The sequence below is a fragment of the Macrobrachium rosenbergii genome, chromosome 12 (genome assembly GCF_040412425.1).
Source record: "Macrobrachium rosenbergii isolate ZJJX-2024 chromosome 12, ASM4041242v1, whole genome shotgun sequence".
NCBI classification, from domain to species: domain Eukaryota; kingdom Metazoa; phylum Arthropoda; class Malacostraca; order Decapoda; family Palaemonidae; genus Macrobrachium; species Macrobrachium rosenbergii.
In genome coordinates this window covers 16,787,888-16,808,522 of record NC_089752.1, presented here as the reverse complement: position 1 = coordinate 16,808,522, position 20,635 = coordinate 16,787,888, and the positions used below count along the sequence as shown (strand labels likewise).

Below are 20,635 nucleotides of genomic sequence, written 5' to 3'. Positions count from 1 at the left end.
GTATTGTCACTCATCAACACCACGGAGTGTCCCATCACTCGATCCTGAAACTCCTGCAGTGCTAAAAATGCCACCTTGAGTTCCAGAATATTGATGTTAAGGTGTCGTCATTCTGGTTCCACACACCTGAAACCAGCAACTCTTCCAGGTAAGTGACCCATCCCTCACTTGATGCATCCGAAAACAGAAGCATCTCGGTAGGGGGAGTGCCTAACGGCATTCCTATTAAGAGGTTCCTGTCATCTAGCCACCAGGAAGACTGGAACTAGTTTCTGAGCAGCGTAGCTGTAAGCACTATAGCGAGGTGAGAAAACTGGTTTAGGGAGCTATTGCCGCCAGGAGGTTCACTACAGTGTATAAGGAGGTGAGACAACCAGTTTGTTACCAGGGCAATGCTTAAAAACCCGTTTTTTTATTACAATGTTCCGGGTTACAGCATTTTCTGACTTACGGCATGCCGCTGGAATGGAGCCCCTACTGTAACTTGGGGGACTGCCTAAAAGGTTTCCTCTCCCCAGGTTGTTGCAAGTTAGGGGTTTGCATAACAAAAATATTAGCAAACAAACACACACAAGCATATAACACAGGAAAAACAACAAAAGGAAAGTGAACAGCAGTGGGGCATGAAGCGCAGAGACATCTTCACACGACAGTCGCCAAAAGCAAAGTGGAGTGTAGAGTGACGAGTGGGCAGTGCTTCCCCCTAGTGTCCGTAGTTAACAACCTTGTTCTGAAAGTTAATGGCTGTTCCAGCTCGCGTTTGCAAGCAAAATCCAAATTCCTTCAGGTTTGTGTTTGTGTAGGAACAAACATGATTCCATTTATTAATAATTATGGGTATAGGAAATGCTAATAATGACTGACCACAATGAGTTTATGGAAGAAATTATATGAAATTACTGTTAATTATGGGATATCTGCCACTTAACAGGACCCCTGGAGCATGGGAAAGGTTAAAAAACTACAGTACCATTTTCAGTATGGTAAATAGAACTCATAAATGCTTTACACATATGTATGATCTTACTTGTTTGAGTACCATAGTTGTGTAATGCAGTTCAATATTCCTTGAAGCACAAGTGGATGGATCTTCGACAAAAATGGTTTCAATAAATCTTTCCCTTCAGTCACATGCTTACGTTCAGACCTCTCTCCATGGACAGAAAATATGGACGATGCATCCTCTACTACAAGTTTAATGGCCTGCATTATTCCCAAAGGATTTTTTGTGTTTGACAAGGCACAGCAAATCACTTCCAATGCAGTTTCTTCGTATTCCTTTGGATATTCTAAGGCTATAGAAGACACAAATCTGCAAGTATAGAAATCATTGTTAAAAACTGATGAAATACAGACACAGCCCTATTCACGAACATTCAACTTACAAACATTCAAAGATACAAACAAATGGGATTGCAAATTAAAATTGTGTTCAGAGTGCTCCCCTTTGCCACTCGTAAGTTCAGATTTTGTTTTGCACACCTATTCTGCACAGTACATAGTGATCTTGTGTTTTAGGATGAAAAACTGGTGTTATATTATGCTCTACTTAAATAGTCAAGAACAGTACAGTAACCAACTTACAAACAATTCAACATGCAAACGGCCATCCAGAACGTAGGGTGGTGTCTGTACTGAATTTTTTCAAGTTCATGCCTATTTACACAGAATGATTATGTTCAATTAGTATGAGAATAGCTAATTTCCATGAAAAGACCTGGCAGCAAAATGATATTTTTATGATAAAATAAAGTTTTGTACATACTTACCTGGCAGATATATACTTAGCTATAGTCTCCGACGTTCCCGACAGAATTTCAAATCTCGTGGCACACGCAACAGGTAGGTCAGGTGATCTACCTTTCCCGCCGCTGGGTGGCAGGAATAGGAACCATTCCCATTTTCTAATCAGATTTTCTCTTCCACCTGTCTCCTGAGGGGAGGCTGGGCGGGCCATTCATCGTATATATCTGCCGGGTAAGTATGTACAAAACTTTATTTTATCATAAAAATATAATTTTTGTACATGCAACTTACCCAATCAGATACATACTTATTGATTGGCACCCTTGGCGGAGGGCAAGAGACAGCTAATAACTAAAAACGGGAAACAACATATGTTGTAGGATATACAAAAACCACGGTTCTTACCTGATTGGGCAGAAGACTTCATGGATACTGTCTATGAGTCTGCTTGCCTCAAGAGCTTCAGCGAGGATGCGACCTATGACTGACAGCCCTTCTGGATCGCAATCAATGGGGGATGACCCACTTTACATGACAAAGCCTAATATGGATCGTGTCAATGGGGGCTGACCCACTTACATGACAGAGCCTTCACCTGAATCATATCAATGGGGCTATCCTCTTACATGACAGAGCTAGGTATCAATAAAAAATCAACAAGGAGCATAACTAATCCTGACCACCTGACCAAAGCCTAACCTTGTCAGGTGATATGAATGAAAAGGGCTTACTCCAACACCCTCTTCCAATCAACCATAAAAACACACATCACCAAGCATTAAAAACAACCAAAAAAGCTAAACTATAAAGGATTAGATTCAGCTCCTGTCCCAGCACCGAATCCGAAGATACGACGTTCTAGAGAGAAGCACTTATCATAATGAATCTCTAACATCCCTTAAATAATGAAATGCGAAAGTTGAATTACACCTCCAGTAAGTCGCTCTATAAGAGTCTGGAGACAACGTCTTGTGAAAAGCCAAAGATGTCGTGCAGAATGGCTCTCACTTCGGTGCTTTCACTCTAAGGAGCTTTAGGTGCTCATCCTCACAAGACAGATGCGCTTCCTGATGACGCCCCACGAAAAAAGCTTGCGCATTTTTAGAGATCAGTCTAGTAGGATCCCTGACAGAGCACCAGAGACTTTCGACTGTACCTCCCAGCTGTTTCTTCTGATCAAGGGTAGAATTTGAGGCTCCTAACAGGACACACAGAGTCCTCTCCAACTCTTGCCCTGTCACTGACCAGAGACCTTTAACTCGGGAAGCTTCTTGGCCATGGTTTAGTGGTTTTCATTCTTTCGCCAAGAAGAAGGGTTTGAAGGAGCATATAGCCGAGTCTTTCTTAAACCCAACTCTACCTTCTAAGGTTTGTAGTTCGCTTATTCTCTTAGCCGTCAAGCCAGAGCAAGAGAAACAGCGAGCTTCCTGGTGAGATCCCTGAAGGAAGCTTTTTTGAGGAGGTTTGAATCTCTTGACATTAGGAATTTTAAGACTACATCCAAATTCCAACTGGGTGGCTTCGAAGTCTTGGATTTTGACGTTTCAAAAGACCTTATGAGGTCGTGCAGGTCTTTATTTTCAGAGATATTCAGACCTCTGTGTCTGAATACTGAAGCCAGCACACTCCTGTAACCTTTAATTGTCGGTACAGCGAGGTTGCACTGCTCCCTCAGGTAGAGAAGGAAGTCAGTGATGCCTGTCACAGAGGTACTGGAAGAGGATATCTTATGGGTCCTGCACCATCGTCTAAAAACCTCCCACTTAGACTGGTAGACGCGCAAGGTTGAGGTTCTCCTGGCTCTGGCAATAGCCTTTGCAGCCTTGTGCGAAAATCCCTTCGCTCTGACCAGTCCTTCGATAGTCTGAAGGCAGTCAGATTGAGAGCGGAGAGATTCTTGTGGAATCTGTCGAAGTGGGGCTGTTTGAGAAGATCGTTCCTGTGTGGAAGCGATCTGGGAAAATCCACCATCCATTCCAGTACCTCTGTGAACCAATCTTGAGCTGGCCAAAACGGGGCGATCAGGGTCAGTTTCGTGCCTTTCAAGACGCGAACTTTCTACTACTTTCTCCCAAGATCTTGAATGGGGAAAAGCATACCCGTCTATCCCGGACCATTCTAGAGAAGACTGTCTATGGCAACTGCCCCGGGTCCCGAGATCGAGAGCAGTAGTTTTCCAATCTTATGCTCCAGTGGGTTGCAAAGAGGTCGATATTCAGCCTCCCCAAAGGCTCCACAACTTTATGCAAACTTGAGTGGAGAGTCCACTCCGTGGGTAGGACTTGATTTTTTCTGCTGAGTAGATCGGCCCTCACATTCCCTTTCCCCTTGTACGAACCTGGTGAGAGTCTGATCTTTCTCCTCCCACAACAGCAACGTCTTGGCTGTTTCAGTAAAGGAGAAAGAATGTGTTCCTCCTGTTTCCTGATGTAAGCCAGGGCTGTAGTGTTGTCCGAGTTCACTTGAATCACATGTCCTGTGACTAGTGGCTTGAACTGGATGAGAGCTAGATGCACGGACAGTTCTTTCTTGTTGATGCCAGCTCACCTGTTCTCCCTCCAAGTGCCTGACACTTTCTCGAGCCAAGTGTTGCTCCCCATCCCGACTCTGAGGCGTCTGAGAACAACACTAGGTGAGGGGGCTCCGATAACTGAAGAGACAATCCTCGGTTTAATTTTTGAGGGTCCAACCACCAACGGAGATCCTCTTTTACTCTGTCCGATATCTGGAACGACGCTGCTAAGTCCTGAGACTTCTGATCCCATCTTTCTTTCAGGTAGAATTGAAGGGGTCTTAGGTGAAGTCTTCCTAAGGAGACGAACTGTTCCAGAGAGGAAATGGTCCCCAGCAGACTCATCCATTCCTTCGCGGAACAATGTTCTTTCCCTAGGAAGAATGTCAACTTCTCGAGGCAGCGATCTCTTCTTTCCCGGGATGGAAATGCTAGAAAATCCTAAGAATCCATCCGAATCCCAGGTAAACAATGCTCTGCTCTTGGAATCACCTGGGACTTCTCTAGGTTTACTAACAGTCCTAGGACTGGGTCAAATTTTAAGGTGATAGACAAGTACTCCAGACAACTCTCCTTCGATTGTGCTCGAATCAGCCAGTCGTCGAGATACATCGAGAGATCCTCCCTCTAGATGTAACCAGCGTGCCACATTCCCCTTAATATGCCCGTGAATACTTGGGGCCATCGAAAGTCCCGGCATTGGGCCCTGAATTGAAATACTTTTCCCTGAATCACGAACCTTAGAATTTCCTTGAAGAGGGATGAATGGGAATGTGGAAATAAAGCGTCCTGAAGGTCCAGGGAGACCATCCAACCCCTGGACTTAAGAGCAGAAAGAACCGAAGAGGTCGTCTCCATGTTGAACTTTTTCTTGATAACGAAAGAAGTTCAGGGCGCTTGACATCCAGAACTGGCCTCCACCCCCGAAGATTTCGGCACCAGAAACAGCCGATTGTAAAACCCTGGGAATGGAGCTCTTGAACTGGCTCTATGGCTTCCTTTTCCAGCATTTGTACCACTGCTCGTAGAAGGGCCTGGTTCTTGACAGGATCCTTGTATCTGGCTGATAACTCCCTTGGAGTTGTTGTCAAGGGAGGACTCTCCCTGAAGGGAATGAGATAACCTTTCCTTAGAATAGAGAGGGACCAGTCGTCCGCCCCTCTCTGTGCCCAGACTTCGGCAAATCTCAGCAGTCTGGCACCCACTGTTGTCTGGAGTACTTGATTTTCACTTCGTCCTTTTAATAGGACGTGAGGAAGACCTTCCTCTTCTCTCAGGTCTTCTACTTCTGAAGGTGGCTCTTGACGAAGGGCCCCCTCCTTCTTGGCGAATGGAACAGCAGGCCTCATTCTCTTGGAAGACTGAGCCAGAAGATCCTGGGTCGCCTTCTCCGATAAGGAGCGAGAAATCTCCTTAACAGTTTCTTGGGGAAAGAGATGGGGCGATAGTGGAGCAAACAGAAGAGAGGACCTCTGGAGAGGAGACACGGATTTGGTGAGGAAGGAGCTGAAGACCGATCTCTTCGGACCTCACCGCTTTGTCCAAACAGGACAACACGCTAACAAAATCATCCATACTGAGGAATTCGGGGTCCTGCGTCCTACTGGCCAAAGCCCCAAGAGACCAATCCATAAAACTGAATACCTCCAAAACTCTAAAAAGGCCCTTGAGGAGATGGTCCAGCTCACACATTCCTAAGTCGCCTCGCCGGGAGTGGGGAGAGAAAGCCTCCTGGAGGAGTCTACCAGCGACAAAAAAATCCGCGTCTGCTGATGAGGAGACCCAACCCCATAGGCTCCTTGGTCTCATGCCAAATTCCAGACTTTCCCAAAAGCCTAGAAGGAGGAAAAAGAGAGAACAGTCTTGCCTGCTTCCTTCTTCTGACTGCATCCACCCCCAACTCCCTTAAAAGCTTTCCTCATGGAGATGTAGGGTGCATCTTGACAAAAGAGGAGGGTTTTGCTGACTTAGTACTGTCCCATAATGACCCAGGAGAAGGAGGGGCATGGCCAAGAGAGTCTCCAAACTCCTGAATCAGGAAAGAAGCCAGTCTTTTATAATCAGATATCCCAGCCTCTTTAGGGGATTCATCTTCCGAAAAACTTCTTCCAAAGGAGCAGCCGGAGAGCAAGGCTTGAAAGAAGAGGAGTTGCCTATCAGGCGAAGCAAGTCTGGACGGAGAAGCACTCCTGTCCATCGAAGAGCGCCTGCCAGGAGTATGGCGCCTGCTGCCAGACTGGCGCCTGACAGGAGAGGGGCTCTTGTCCACCGACGAGAGCCTGCCAGGAGAGGGGCGCCTATTACTAGAAGAACGCCTGGTCGGAGAGCGGTGCTTGCTGGAAGGAGGGAGCTTATCCCGAGAGAGGCGCTTGGTAGAAGAAGAGCGCCTGTCCAAAGGAGAAGAGGGTCTGTGAGGAGAAGCGTGCCTGGAAGGAGAGGCGCTTCCCTCCGACGATGAGCGCCTGGCAGAAATGCGCCTGCTGGGAGAAGAGCGCCTGCTTGGAGAAGAGCGCCTCCTTGAAGAAAAAAGTTTGCTGCTGGAAGGGCGCTTGACAGGAGAAGAGCGTCGACTCGAAGAAGGACGCTTACTGGATCTCTTGATGGGAAGAAAATCATCCTTCCTACGAGACGAATCCTTGGAGAGAGATCCCACAAGTGCTGACAACTGCTCTTGGAGACCGACCAAAATCTGCTTCTCGACTCCTTTACTCCTACTGGAGAGGATGAGGGGGATCTTCGCGCTCTCTTCTTGACGATAGGAGAATCCTCCGGGAAGCGCTCAGGGCTCGAATCCAATGCTGCTACTCTGGGAGCCTTCCAGGATCTCTTCAGAGGGCGCGACTCCTCAGCCGAACTCCAACCGTGTCTCGGTGAAGACGAGTCAGACGCAGAAAAGCACTTCCTCAGGATGCCTTTTCTATGGCGATCCAAGGCAGCCTGGGACGCAACAACAGGATCTGCCAAAGGGACGCCTGACCGTTGAGGATGCTCTACATCCTCCTTGCAGCTTTCGACATTCCTCCTCCACTGGTCCTGGGAGTTTGGAAGAGGTCTAGGCCTAGAAGCAATGCGGAGCCGATCAGACGCCCCCTCCACTGCACTGGGGACACTGCACACATCACTGTCACTCTTACCTTCCTTCATCGCACGCAGTTGCGATTTCATCCTAAGGATCTCCGCCTTCATTGCAGCCATTTCAGAAGACGAATCCGCAGGTTCGGTGAAGGGAGAAGGGGCTGAAACCAAAGTATTAGGAGAGCCTACAGTGTTAATGTCTACTTCAAGCTCAGCAGAGCGAGACCTACTAGAGCTTCAAGAGGAAGCCTTCCTAGCTCTATCCTTTTCAAGCTTCTTCAAATAAGAAGTCAAAACCTTCCATTCATTTTCAGACATATTCTCACATTCCTTACACCTATTGTCCAAAGAACAATCATTCCCCCAACACCTCATGCATACAGTGTGAGGTCTCATCAAGCTTTCGGCAACCTCACCTTACACTCTTGCCTAACACACACATGAAACACAGGTGTAACATTGATATCAGACATCTTAACAGAAATCCAAAAAGCAAATCCAAAAAACAGTCCACAAAAGCGTATGCCAAGCCAAAGATCCAATACGTCACCAAATTCCGTCCAAAAAGATCCTCAGCAAGCGAGAAACGAAAATCAAAGCAGGAGGAACCAACAACAGATGTTGCCGGAACCAGCGACAGAGAAAATCTGATTAGAAAACGGGAATGGTTCCTATTCCCGCCACCCAGCGGCGGGAAAGGTAGATCACCTGACCTACCTGTTGCGTGTGCTGCGAGATTTGAAATTCTGTCGGGAACGTCGGAGACTATAGCTAAGTATATATCTGACGGGTAAGTTGCATGTACAAAACTCAAATTTAAATATCCTGATATTTCTACAAAACAATGAAAAACAGAAATGATTACATTCTTGCTTACTATGTACATGCAGAAAAAATTGATACACTTAAATAATTACACAAACAGCTTGAACTAACAAACAGGCAAATTTAATGAGAGAGAGAGAGAAAGAGTATGTGTGGGGGGGAGGGGGGGCAGACACAACAGCAAGTTGATGAATGGTGAAAAGGGAAGTGTATAGACAGATATAGGGAAGTTTAGACAGATATAAGTTCAAGTTGGAGATGGAGGGGTGAAATGTCACTGTCATTGCAATTCAGGCTTGTGAGTCTGATAAGGAGAGTGAAAAGATCTTGATGGTAGGAAACAGCAGTGGTGAGTCAGAATATTTAATGCAAGGAACGCAGCAAAAGATACACAAAAATCTGGGAGATAACTTGAATTGTCTGTGGAAGCCGAAATGAGATCTTTTGTGCTGAGGCAAGTATCTTTTATTATTATTGTGATTATTACTATTATTATCATTAATATTATTACCGTATATTTTCGTGTATAAGATGACCTTTAGGTAAGATGAGGTAAAAAATTATGACAAATTTCCATGAATTTATCTCATATCTGTAGTATAGGCGACTGCTAAATTACAAAACCATCTGGGTATAGGCTAGCTTTAGTGACAAGTATCTTACGAAATATTGGTTATGTAAAGATGATGTTATTACAAATGCTGTTTTACTTACTGTATCCTTATAAATTCAAAATACCGTACATACTCGTGTGTCATGCGACTTTTCAAGACCTAATTTTGAAGTTAATTTTAAGGGGGTTGCATCATACACAAAATATATAATTAGCGTATGTAATATTCACATATTAGTAGTGTACTGTATTATAAAATGCAAACATAATGAATATGATCTTTTCCATGGATCTTTTAACAAGTTATGCTTTACTTCACTTTATCCAGTAATACTGTATGTATAGTATTTGCGTATTACTAATTGTATTATAAAATAAAAACTTAGTGATCATGTGCCATTTGCATTGTTTAGGTTTTCGTGAACGTGGACAACGGTACCTTCTGGGAATTTTTGTTTCGGCATCAATTCAATTTCCGTTTAAAGATAACCATGGGGGAAGGTTTCGTCCCATTTGCCATACACGTTACAACAACAGTAAAATGTGTTCTTTCATGCCCAGTAGTTTTGATTAAAATACTTTTCTCTCCAATATTATTTACGGACAAGTTTGATGGCATACCGAAGTTTAGGAGTTTCATCCATGTTACCGATGCAAGATAATTTATAGTCATTAACGCTTGCTCATTGTTTGTCTTTTCAGCTTCAGCTACAGCTTGCAGCTTAAATTTAGCAGCATATTTTCACGATCTTTTCTCCATAATAATAAGGGTATAATGCAAAAATATATATCAATCCTATTCTACTTAACATTATTTGTAACATACCTACAGTAATTGTTTACTATCGTGCGATGGTTGAAATGCAAGCAAAACAGCTATTTTTATCCCATCCGGTTTTTCATAGCCATGGCCTAGACCGTGTTCATAGCAGAAAAGTTGTTTCTCGTTCGTTTGTTTATGGCCATGCTCATTTACTCAACGAGTATAACGTAACTAACGATACTTCTATCATTTGCTTTTACTTTTTTAGCTTATTTAACTAGAAGATGGGGCAAAGAGATGGAATAAAAGAGGTTAGTTCATAGTAATCTGGTCCCTCAAAAAAGGAACTCGCATGATACAAGAGATCCATAAAATAATTTTTTATGGGTGAAAATTTAGGGGTTGCACAATGCGCGTTAACAAGTATATATGCTAAACGAAATAACAAAGTCAATTCTATGTCATGTTTTCCCTACACATGTCGCCTACAAGGGGAACATTGTTTTGTTTACATTTCATCACCAATCACAGGCAACCCCTAACAACAATATGATAAAGTATGATAATTATATGAACGATAATTACCGTTCGTATGAAAAGTTAGTACTGTATACCTTAGTTTAACCAGACCACTGAGCTGATTAACAGCTCTCCTAGGACTGGCCCGAAGGATTAGATTTATTTTACGTGGCTAAGAACCAATTGGTTACCTAACAACAGGACCTACAGCTTATTGTGGAATCTGAACCACATTATAACGAGAAATGAATTTCTATCACCAGAAATAAATTTCTCTAATTCTTCATTATATAAATGGCGGAGAATCGTTGCGAGTCCAGCAGAGTGCTAGGCGAACGATACCAAACCCGTCCAATGAGGAACTTACCATTCGTATGACTGAATTGTTCTAAACAGTTACAAACAGCCTGAATTTTTAATGAAAAATGAATATTCGTTACCTAAATGTTACTACCATAATTACACTGCATTACCGAAAGATAAAGGTTGCTGTGAGCGCAACCATAACTCGATGTTTACATTTTGTCAGCTGGCCTCGCATTATCGCACGGATAAAAGTTGATTTCATCGATATGGAATTATTCCTTGAAAATAGGTTATTCATTATGAAGATATGCTAATAATATATAAGGTAAAAATGGTTTTATTACCTTTATTATCATTTTATTTCATAATGTGAATCTTTTCATGTATGTCGGTGGTTATCACACCGAGGCCGAGGCTTGCCTACCGATAAACATCACTTAGAATTCAAGGTTTGATTTTTAGAACTGTAGTATAAGACGACCCCCAATTTTTAGGGGTGAATTTTATGATTTATACATCGTCTTATACGCGGAAATATACGGTATTATTATTACTATTATTATTATTATTATTATAGCCACCCTAGTTAGAAAAGCAAAATGCTAAAAGCCAAGGGCTACAATAAGGAAAGCAGCCTAATACAAGTAAAATAAATACAGAAGTAAAGAATACACTGCATTATACAAATAACAAAGTAAGTCTTACCTGAATAACTAAATTATTTAAAATTTAAACCAGCTAGTGAGTAAGGAACCTAAATGTAACTTGGGGAAAGGCTGAAAGCATCAAGATACAAATTACGTAAGGGTGCCTTACTTTGAAATTTTTATTCGAAGCTGTGCTTTGGATGGAAGCTGCAACAGACATGTCAACAGAATGTCTGTGACAACTTTAGCACACTCTTCTGACTTCACAGATGCACATAACAGCTGAAATGAAGAATGGACTATGAATAAACTGAAGCAATTTACTTGCATAACACCACTTTAACATGTACATACATAAAGGGTACTGTATTGAGTTTCATCCAACAAAACAACAAATTTTTTAAGTAATTTGTATTTTTCCCAACTATACAAACCTGAAGTCCTTTACATTAGGAATTAACGGCCGTTTAACTTTTGAACAAAGTGGTTAAGCATTTAACTACCGTGCGGTTGGCGAGAGTCCCGCCCACCCGGATGTAAACATTCCCATTTGCCTTTGGCATGAGATGGGCATAAAACTGTAAAGGACCTCAGGTTTGTATAGTTAGGAAAAATACAAATCACTTCAAAAATTTTTCATTTGTTCCTACACAATATACAAACCGTTGGTGTAAAGGAAGACTTACTTCATGGAGGAAAGAATCTGAGTGAGTCTCTGAACTGACTTGAGTTCCCGACACCTGGATTCTCTTCCTGGCTGAACAGAGCGAGGAAGAGTTCCGTGCCTCTGACATGTTAAATAAAGTGTAAGAACTCCGTGTTCAATTGTCAGACTTCTGGGCCTTTTGAAATGAGTGGGAAAAACATAATACCATTTGAAAAAGGGCTGGGAAGAATTTTTGAGTTGGAGACAATAAACAAATGTAATTACTGGGTTTGTATTAGTGTTAGGGCTCCCTTTCTCCCCTTGCTAGAGAAAGGGGAGGGATTGCCTCTATAAGTCTAAACATAGAGAATAGAACGGGTGCTCGATGTGGCACTTACCTTTACCTGCATCAGTTGCCAGTTCCAGCACGTGACAGCAAGCTATCCTTCTCTCTGCCCGTAGAGAGAGTGAAGGATGATGAAGAAGGGAGAGGAAGGGAGGCCAGTCACTCACACACACACACTCTTACTTCCACAACCGAACACCTTAAGCGAGACACAACCTGTCCTCTTAGAGGAGCTGGGTAAGCTACACAACTTGTTGAGCGGCCACCACAGGACCCAAGGAAAAGGTTCCAAGGACTTGTGGGCAATGTCCTGAAGGTAAAACGATGTGAAGGTGGTCTGGTGCGACCACACCCCTGCCTTCAGTACCTGAGGAACCGACAGATTCTTCTGGAATGAGAGGGATGAACCAATGCCCCTGACTTTGTGAGCTCTTGGACAGAACGTACTGGTGTCGTTTTTGCTAGCAGCAGAGTACGCCCTCTTGATCACACAAAGTCAGAAAGAGATTGTGTTCTTGGACGAGCCAGTGCTAACAAAGAGTCGTTGACACAGAGGCCGGAGATGTCGAGTCCTCTTTAAGATAGCGCCACAGCACTCTAACAGGACATAGTAGCATCCCCTCTGGATCATCAGCAACAAAGTCCTCTAGGGAGGGGATAGTGAAGAACTTGAATCTGGCGTCAGGGACTGACAGATTCTCTTCGCTATGAATTCTGGGACGAAATCAAGCATAACTGCTCCCCATCCCCTCGAATGTTTAACACTGAAGGGAAGTCCATGAAGTTCGCCTACTCTCCACTCTCTTCACCGATCCCAGGGCTAGCAGGAAAACAGTCTTGAGGTCAGATCCCTGTCTGACAACTCCTCATATAGGCTCGTATGGTGCATGAATCAGGATCCTCAATGAAGATGACGACACCTTCCTAGACCTCTTCTTGACTTCTTCGTTATCTTCTTCAGGATGGCGGTCAGGTCCCCCATCCAGGAGGGAGCAGCAGAAGACACAGGAAAAGCCAGGGGAGCCAGGGAAGCAGGTGCAACCCGGGCAGCAGGGACGTCGGTGATCGGGCCAGCAGCTACCAGGGCAGGTGGAGCAGCATGAGACCCAGGTAAGCCAGGAGCCAGTGCATGGGTAGAGGGCACGGGTGGAGCAAGAGCAGGAGCCAGGCCAGACTGAGAGTCATGAAATCCAGAAGCTGGAACCGGAACCGGAGTCGGAAACGAGTGTGGGTCGGCAACAGCAGGGACAGCAGGAGCAGGTACCGAGATATAAGGCACCTATGAAGTGACCATACTGGAGGGGCCAGGCAGAGATAACGGGGCCCGGAAGCAAGGAGGCAGCGGCATGGGATGGAGCAAGGCAGGCACAGCTGATACCTGGATGCCCAGGTGCGAGGCGACATTCACAGGCAGCTTGGCAAATGACGTCATGGTGACGGCTGACGTGGTGGAAGTGACAGCTACGTGGGTTGTCACAGGAGCACCAGACAGATGAGAAATCAGGCCCTCCAATGATGGAACGCCAGGTAGACCGAGGTGCAGCCAGGTAGATGTGAGGTCAGTAACCTGCCCACCAAGAGACTCCTCCACTGCCAAACCTGAAGGCAAAGTCGGGTCAAAAGAGGAAGCCTCTACTCGCTCTGGGGGAAAAAATCCCCCCCCCCACCAAGCAAGGAGAGGACCCAGAGAGGATGTCTTGCTCGTTCGCTCGCCTGCGGCCTTCCACACCCAACAAAGCGAGTGAAGAAGGCAAGGGGGAGTCCTCATCCGAAGGAGAGGCAGCAAGAAGGGGAAGCTTGCCGGGAGGGAGAAACGATCCTGACGGGTTAGCCACCAAGGGAGTCATTAGGGGCATATGACCCTCAGAAGATGCCTTGGCAGGCTTCCTTCAATACTGTCTCCTCCCCTCACACTTCACCCATTGCTCGGCAGACCAGGAACAACACTCCGAGCAAGGAGAGTTACAGGAACAAACACATCCTCTGCAGGTGGAGCAAAGGGCATGTGGGTCCATATCAATATGTGAGCGGAAGCTATTGCACTTCTTCCCTCTAACCCCAGGACATACACGCTGGGGAAAGGAGGGCTTACAGGGCTTATCAACATTCATTATCAACCAAAAAAGCAAGAAAGATCCCATTGGGAAAACAGCTCACCAGCAGTCAGGGCAGAGGGCAAGAAACATGTCTGCAGCGCACGACGGCCAAAAGCAAATTTGAATGTTAACATCCGGGTAGGCGGTACCCCCGCCTCCTGGACGGTAGTTAACTGCCTAACCACCTTGTTCAAAAGTTCAACGGCCGTTTCCAGCTTCACTGAAAGTAATTCCTACTGTAAAGGACTGACGGTTTGTATATCGTGTCCGAACAAATATGGTTGTTCACAAATGAAAGACTAAACACCAAACACTGACATAAAAATTAGCATATAAATGACAAAAAGAGTTTCATTACCAGAGCGAGAAGGAAGCATCCACAGAAACAACAGGAGAGCTCTGAGCACTTTAGAAGGGGATACTCTTTAACATAAATCCAGTACCTATTACTGGTCATTATATAAATAATTCAGACCTTAGGTTTCCTGCTTTATCAATTGTAATAAAATCTTGTAAAATGCAAGATTACAATAATATGGCCCTACATGAACAAACACTGTACTGTACCAACAAAAAAGGGAAGCAAAATATTCTTAGTGCATAAGACATAACAATATCTATAGTACAGGCAGTTCCCGCTTAAAGGTGGCATCGGATTTTACGACGCTTGGCTAACGACGTCGTTAACAAGATTTTTGGTGCCGTTAAGCAGTTTATCGGAGTCGGTAAGTGGTTTACCAGCGTTGGTAGGCAGTTTATCAGTGTTGGTAGGTGGTTTATTGGCATTGGTAGGCAGTTTATCAGCTTCGGTAAGCGATTTTCGGTGCTGATCGGCGCTTACAGCATCGTAAACGGCACTTATTACCATAATTACTGTGGTGTTCCAGTTATCAACGATTTTCGGTTATCAGCGCTCGGCCGGGAATGGAACCCCTGCCGTTAACCAGGGACTGCCCGTATTTATGTGGCACTGATTTCAAGGTCCCAGTAAGTCCCTTCACTATAACTTATATTTATGAAAAAAGTCTATAGCATGAAGTAAAATGTAATATGTACAGTACTGTACTGTAAATTGCAAATAATAACTACCTTCTTACCTTCAGAAAGATTTCTGGTAATATGGTATTTTCATTATAAAATAAGTTTTAAATATACTTACCTGGTAGTTACATATTATAGCTTTATCCCTAAGATTCATTCCGCGGCAGTCACGGCAGAAATTCAAAATTATGCGGCAATCGCGATAGATGGTCAGGTGGCCATACCTGAGCGCCCTCTACCAGGTAATTAGAACCAATCCCAATTGTCCTCAGAAATTCCATGCCCCTGTTCTCAGAGGGAGGAGGAGGGACCTTTTATATATGTAACTACCAGGTAAGTATATTTAAAAATTATTTTATAATGAAAATACCATTTTAAATATCTAACTTCCTGGTGAGTTACATATATATAGCTGATTGACACCATTGGTGGTGGGTTAGAGAACCCAAAACACCGTTGGGAATTCGTATAATTACTAAACACTAAATATTAGCTGTAAACATACTCTGGTTCTTACCTGATAAGGAAGCTGGCTTCATAATTATCCTGCCTCATTCGCCTGCATTCCTTGAGAGACCCAGCCACCCATCCAGGGGCTGTAGAAAGTCTCTATGGGGGCTGTCACACGGTCCTCAACTTAACATGACTAGACCACCACCCTTGCTATCCTGGCATAGCCATGGACAAAGAGCTGACCGCCTGACCCACTAAAATCACTAAATAACACACTCCATAAAACCTAACTTAGACTTGCAACCCCAGACTGTGGAAGGTTGCAGCAACCTTCAGACAACCTGTGAGTTCAAATCAAGAAAAAGGCAAGGGTATAATACAAAAAAAAGGTTATAGGGTAGAGGCAGTAGTACCCTCTCCAACTACGGGGCGCCTGGAGGGGCAACGTGCGGACCCAGGAACAGCAATCCTCATATTGGGTCTGTACTTCTTTCAGGTAACAATCTGCGAAGATAGATTTGCTTGGCCAAAAGTCGCCAAAATCGATTTCATAGACCTGTTGTGTCTATAAGCCATCGGTTGCTACAGCTCTTACCTCGTGCGCTTTGACTTTGAGGATTGAAAGCTTTTCTCGTCACATTCTTGGTGAGCTTCCCTTATTAAGTCTTTGATAAAGAACGCCAGTGCATTCTTTGATAAGGGTAACGAAGGTTTCTTCACTGAGCACCAGAGTGATCTGTCTGACCTCTCATGTTTCTGGTCCTTGTAGATAAAATTTAGGGTCTTTGGACAAAAGGCCTCTCTCTTTTTCCTGTCCTACTAAATGAGACAGCCTGGTATGGAAAAAAAGATCTGGGCCATGGTTGAGAAGGGTTCTCTTTTTGCAGAGAAAACCAAGTTGAAGTGAGCATAGACTGCATTTTCCCCATTGAAGCCTACTTTCTTGCTAAAGATTTGTAGGTTCTCCTACCTCTGGCTGCAGCCAAAGCGACCAGGAAAAGGGTCTTCTTAGTGAGATCCTTCCATGAAGCCTTGTCAGAGGTTCAAACCTATTCGAGGTTAAAAATTTTAGGACTACGCCCAAATTCCAAGAGGGGTCGGGTTGTCCTTCCTCTTAACTGTCTCAAAGGACCTTATGAGATCCATGGTGAGGTCCTTGTCTCCCCGACACGTCAATATTTCTGTGATGGAAGACGGAAGCAAGCATGCTGCGGTATCCCTGATGGTAGATACTGCTAGGTTTCCTTGGTTTTAAATGCAGAAGAAAATCTGCCAGTTGAGTTAGAGAGGTACTGGAAGAGAAATGTTGTTTTTCCTGCACCATTCCTGAATACGTCCCACTTTGATTGGTACACCTTGAGTGTGGACGTTCTCCTCGCTCGCTGATGGCTCTTGCAGCTTCCCTTGAAAAACCCTTCGCTCTTGCCAGTTCTTCGATAGTCGAAGGCAGTTAGGTTGAGAGCAGAGAGATTTTGATGGTATCTCTCTATATGTGGCTGTCTGAGTAGATCGTTCCGACAAGGTAACGATCTGGGGGTGTCTACTAGCCACTCCATCACCTCCGTGATCCATGGTCTCATGGGCCAAAATGGAGCTATCAGGGTCATGCGGGCGTCGTTCGACTCTCTGAACTTCTTCATGACTCTGTCTAGATCTTGAATGGAGGAAAAGTGTACATGTCTAGTCCCTCCCAATTCATGAGGAAGGCGTCCACCGCCACTGCTTCCTGGTCTGGGACTGGAGAGCAGTAGACTGGTAAACCTCTTAGTTCTCTGTGTGCAAAGAGGTCTATTGACAGTTCTCCCCACAGATTCCAAAGCCTGTTGCACACATCGTGATGTAAGGTCCATTCTGTCGTGAGAACCTGTCTTCCTCTGCTGAGAAGATCCGCTCTGACGTTCTTCTCTCCCCTCTGGCGAAGCGGGTGATCAGAGTTAAGTTGTTGTTTCTGCCCACAGCAGGAGATCTTTGGCTGCCTCAGTAAAGGGAAAACGAACGAAAGTGCCACCCTGTTTCCTGATGTAGGCCAACGCTGTGGTGTTGTCTGCGTTGACCTGTACAATCTTGTTCTGGACCTTCTCCTGAAAGTGGACTAGTGCAAGATGAATGGCCACCAGTTCCTTGACATTTATATGCCATTTCTTCTGATGGTTTTCCCATAGACCTGAGATCTCGCCCTTCCCCAGCGTTGCACCCCATCCCATGTCCGATGCGTCTGAATACAACACTCAGGTCGGGTTCTTTTGCCAGTTCGAGGCCTAATTGGTTTTTTAGGGTCGTTCACACCAACTCAAATGTTTTTGATTCCCAGAGGGATCGGAATCCACGTCTCCAGATCTTGGCCTCTTTTCCAACAGCTTGACAGATGGAACTGAAGTGGACGTAGATGTAGTCTTCCCAGGGAGACAAATTGTTCGATCGAGGAGAGGGTCCCCAGCAGACTCATCCACTCCCTCGCCGAACAGGTCCATCTCCCTAGAAAGAGCTTCACCTTTTCTAAGCAATCTAGAATGCGTTTGGGCTGGAAAAGCCCTAAAAACCACTGACTGAATCCTCATCCCCAGGTAGATGATGTCCTGTGAAGGCGTTAGCTGCTCCATTTGGCCAGATTTACTACCAGACCTAATTGTTGCGCCAAATTCATTGTAACTTGTAGATCCTCCAGACACTTTGCTTGCGATCTGGCTCTGATTAGTTAATCGTCCAGGTACATCGAAATCCGTGATCCCTTTTAGATGTAACCAGTGAGCTACGTTTGATGCCACTCGAGAGAAAACGTAAGGAGCGTGATTTAGTCCAAAACAAAGTGCTCTGAACTGATAGGTTGTCCCGAGATGCACAAACCTCAGATATTTTCTGTAGTTCGGGGTGAATTGGTAAGTGAAAATACGCGTCCTGCAGGTCTATTGAAACCATCCAGTCTTCCTGTTTGGTGCCTGCTAGGACTGGACGAGATGTCTCCATGGCAAACTTGACTTTGCTTACGTACTTGTTCAGTGGACTTACGTCCAGAACTGGTCTCCAAACCCCGAGCTCTTGGGTACCAGAAAAAGTCTGTTGTAAAACCCTCTGATGAGAGGTCCTTTACCTCTTCTATTGCTGCTTTTGATAGCATCTGGGTCACCTGTTCTTGAAGAGCTGCTTTGCTCCCCGAGTAAGTAGCTGTCAACTCTAACGGTTCTTGTGAAAGAGGGGCTTCCTTAGGAAGGAATCTTGTATCCTTCCTTCAAAACTTCGACTGTCCATACGTCCGCTCCCCCTTTGGCTCCCTCTTGCCAAAAGTGGGATAACCTGGCTCCCACTTGTGTCTGGAGGTTGTTGTGATCATTTCTTGATTTGGGTTGCTGCTTGGGGTTCTTACGGTTGTCCTCAGCAGCCATTCTCTGACTTCACTCTCAAAGGGCTCTCCCACGAAAGCGGGGGCTGACGCAGGGAGGAGCTTCCTTGTCCTTCCTGGCTAAAAAGTTTGCCGGAAGAACTTTCCTAGCAGTCCTTGTGATCAGATCTTGCGTTGATTGTTGCGCAAGGGCTGTTGATAAGTCTTTAACCAGCTCTGAAGGGAAGAGCTGTTTAGATAAGGGAGCATACAACAGTTCAGATTTCTGAGCTAAAGTGACTCCAGACGACACGAACGAACACAACATAGCTCGTTTCTTGATAACACCTGCTGTGAAAAGGGCAAGAAAGTTCGATCGACCGTCCCTCACAGCTTTATCGAGACAGGCAATAAGGTGCATTTGCGTTGTCATTCTTCTGATCTGAAACCTCTGCAAGAGCTGCAAGAGTCCAGTCCATCAAGCTGAAGACTTCAATAGTTCTGAAGACGCCTTTCAGCAAATGATCCAACTCAAGTGGACCACAGAACCTTGGCTTTAGTCATGGCTGTTCTCCGTGAAGAGTCAACGAATCTGGAGAAGTCCCCTTGGGAGGAGGCAGGAACTCCTAAAGCGTAGAGCTTCCCAGTCTCGTACACACGCTGGATCTAGAAGCCAATCTTGTCGGGGAAAGGAAAAGTTGTCTTTCCTTGTTCCTTCTTCTTCAAAATCCAATCATTCAGTGTCGAAAAGGCTCTCTTCACTGATTTGGCTAACACTGTTTTCTTGAATGAGGAAGACTTCTGGGGTCTACCCATCAAATATTGCGAGGGAGGACTCAGGTACGGCCTGATGAAAATCGTTAGGAAATAAGTCCGCCAAAAGAGTAAGAAGTCTTTTCAGATCAGCGGCATGAAGAGTTTCTTGAGTTTTCTCTTCCGAGATCTCTTCCAAAGGATCCGCTATTTCCGATGTCGAATGAGAGGGGAAACGTGTGAATCGTGCTGCTTGCGTGCGTCACGCATGCGCCCAACTTGCTGCGAGGAGCGCGATCCTTGTTCCCTCCCGTCACTCGTGCGGCTTGTTGCGGGAAGCGTCTATGGCGCTGCAACTTGCCGCGAATCCGCGTCTTGCTGGCTGTTAGCGTCTTGTTGTTCTGATTCTTGCCTTACCTCTTCTTGGGTCTGTTGACGTCCATGGGATTCCTTCCTGTGTGTTTCTTCTCTTAGTCCTTGCGACTTGTAAGAGTCAAAAAGAGACGCAAGGGACTGCTGGGCTTCCGACAAGAACTTTACTTGAGGTGCCTCTTGCTGCTGGGAAACAACTGGAGATGGCACTGCACTAGCTTCCACAACTTCGGAGACTCTAGCTGGGATCTTTTGATGAAGAGGTGGTGGCGCAGCTTGCGACCACGTCCCATTCTGGGGCGGGGAGAAGCGTGAACTGAAGTCATGTATACGTCTTCTTCCTCCGACGAGTTATCGTCCCTTACGCCTCTGTTTAGGCGCAGAAACGCCGTCTTCTTCCGACAGGAATCTCTCTGGAGAGCTCCATTTGCTGCAAGAGGGTTGTTGGAGCGGAAGGGGGGACCTGCGTCTCTTGATAGGTCTAGATTCTTGTGATTGACGCCAACCACGTCTGGGTCTTGCGTCATCCCAGGAAGACGAACACTTCCTCATCTCGCCTTTCCCTGCGGCGAGGGAGCGTCCTGGGATGCGTCAACAGGATCGCTC

The 20,635-nt window shown here is 45.2% G+C and overlaps 1 protein-coding gene across 4 annotated transcripts in view; it reads right to left on the bottom strand.

Moving 5' to 3' along the window:
- Nucleotides 1-20,635, bottom strand: part of LOC136844414 (tRNA (32-2'-O)-methyltransferase regulator THADA-like) — a 96,429-nt gene that overhangs the window by 61,867 nt on the left and 13,927 nt on the right. For all 4 annotated transcript variants that reach the window (XM_067113586.1, XM_067113584.1, XM_067113587.1 and 1 more), the window contains exons 4-5: nucleotides 11,176-11,288; nucleotides 1,028-1,312 (exon numbers count right to left, since the gene is read on the bottom strand). In XM_067113586.1, the coding sequence (XP_066969687.1) occupies nucleotides 1,028-1,312; nucleotides 11,176-11,288 (398 nt within the window). The remainder of the gene's footprint in view (nucleotides 1-1,027; nucleotides 1,313-11,175; nucleotides 11,289-20,635) is intronic.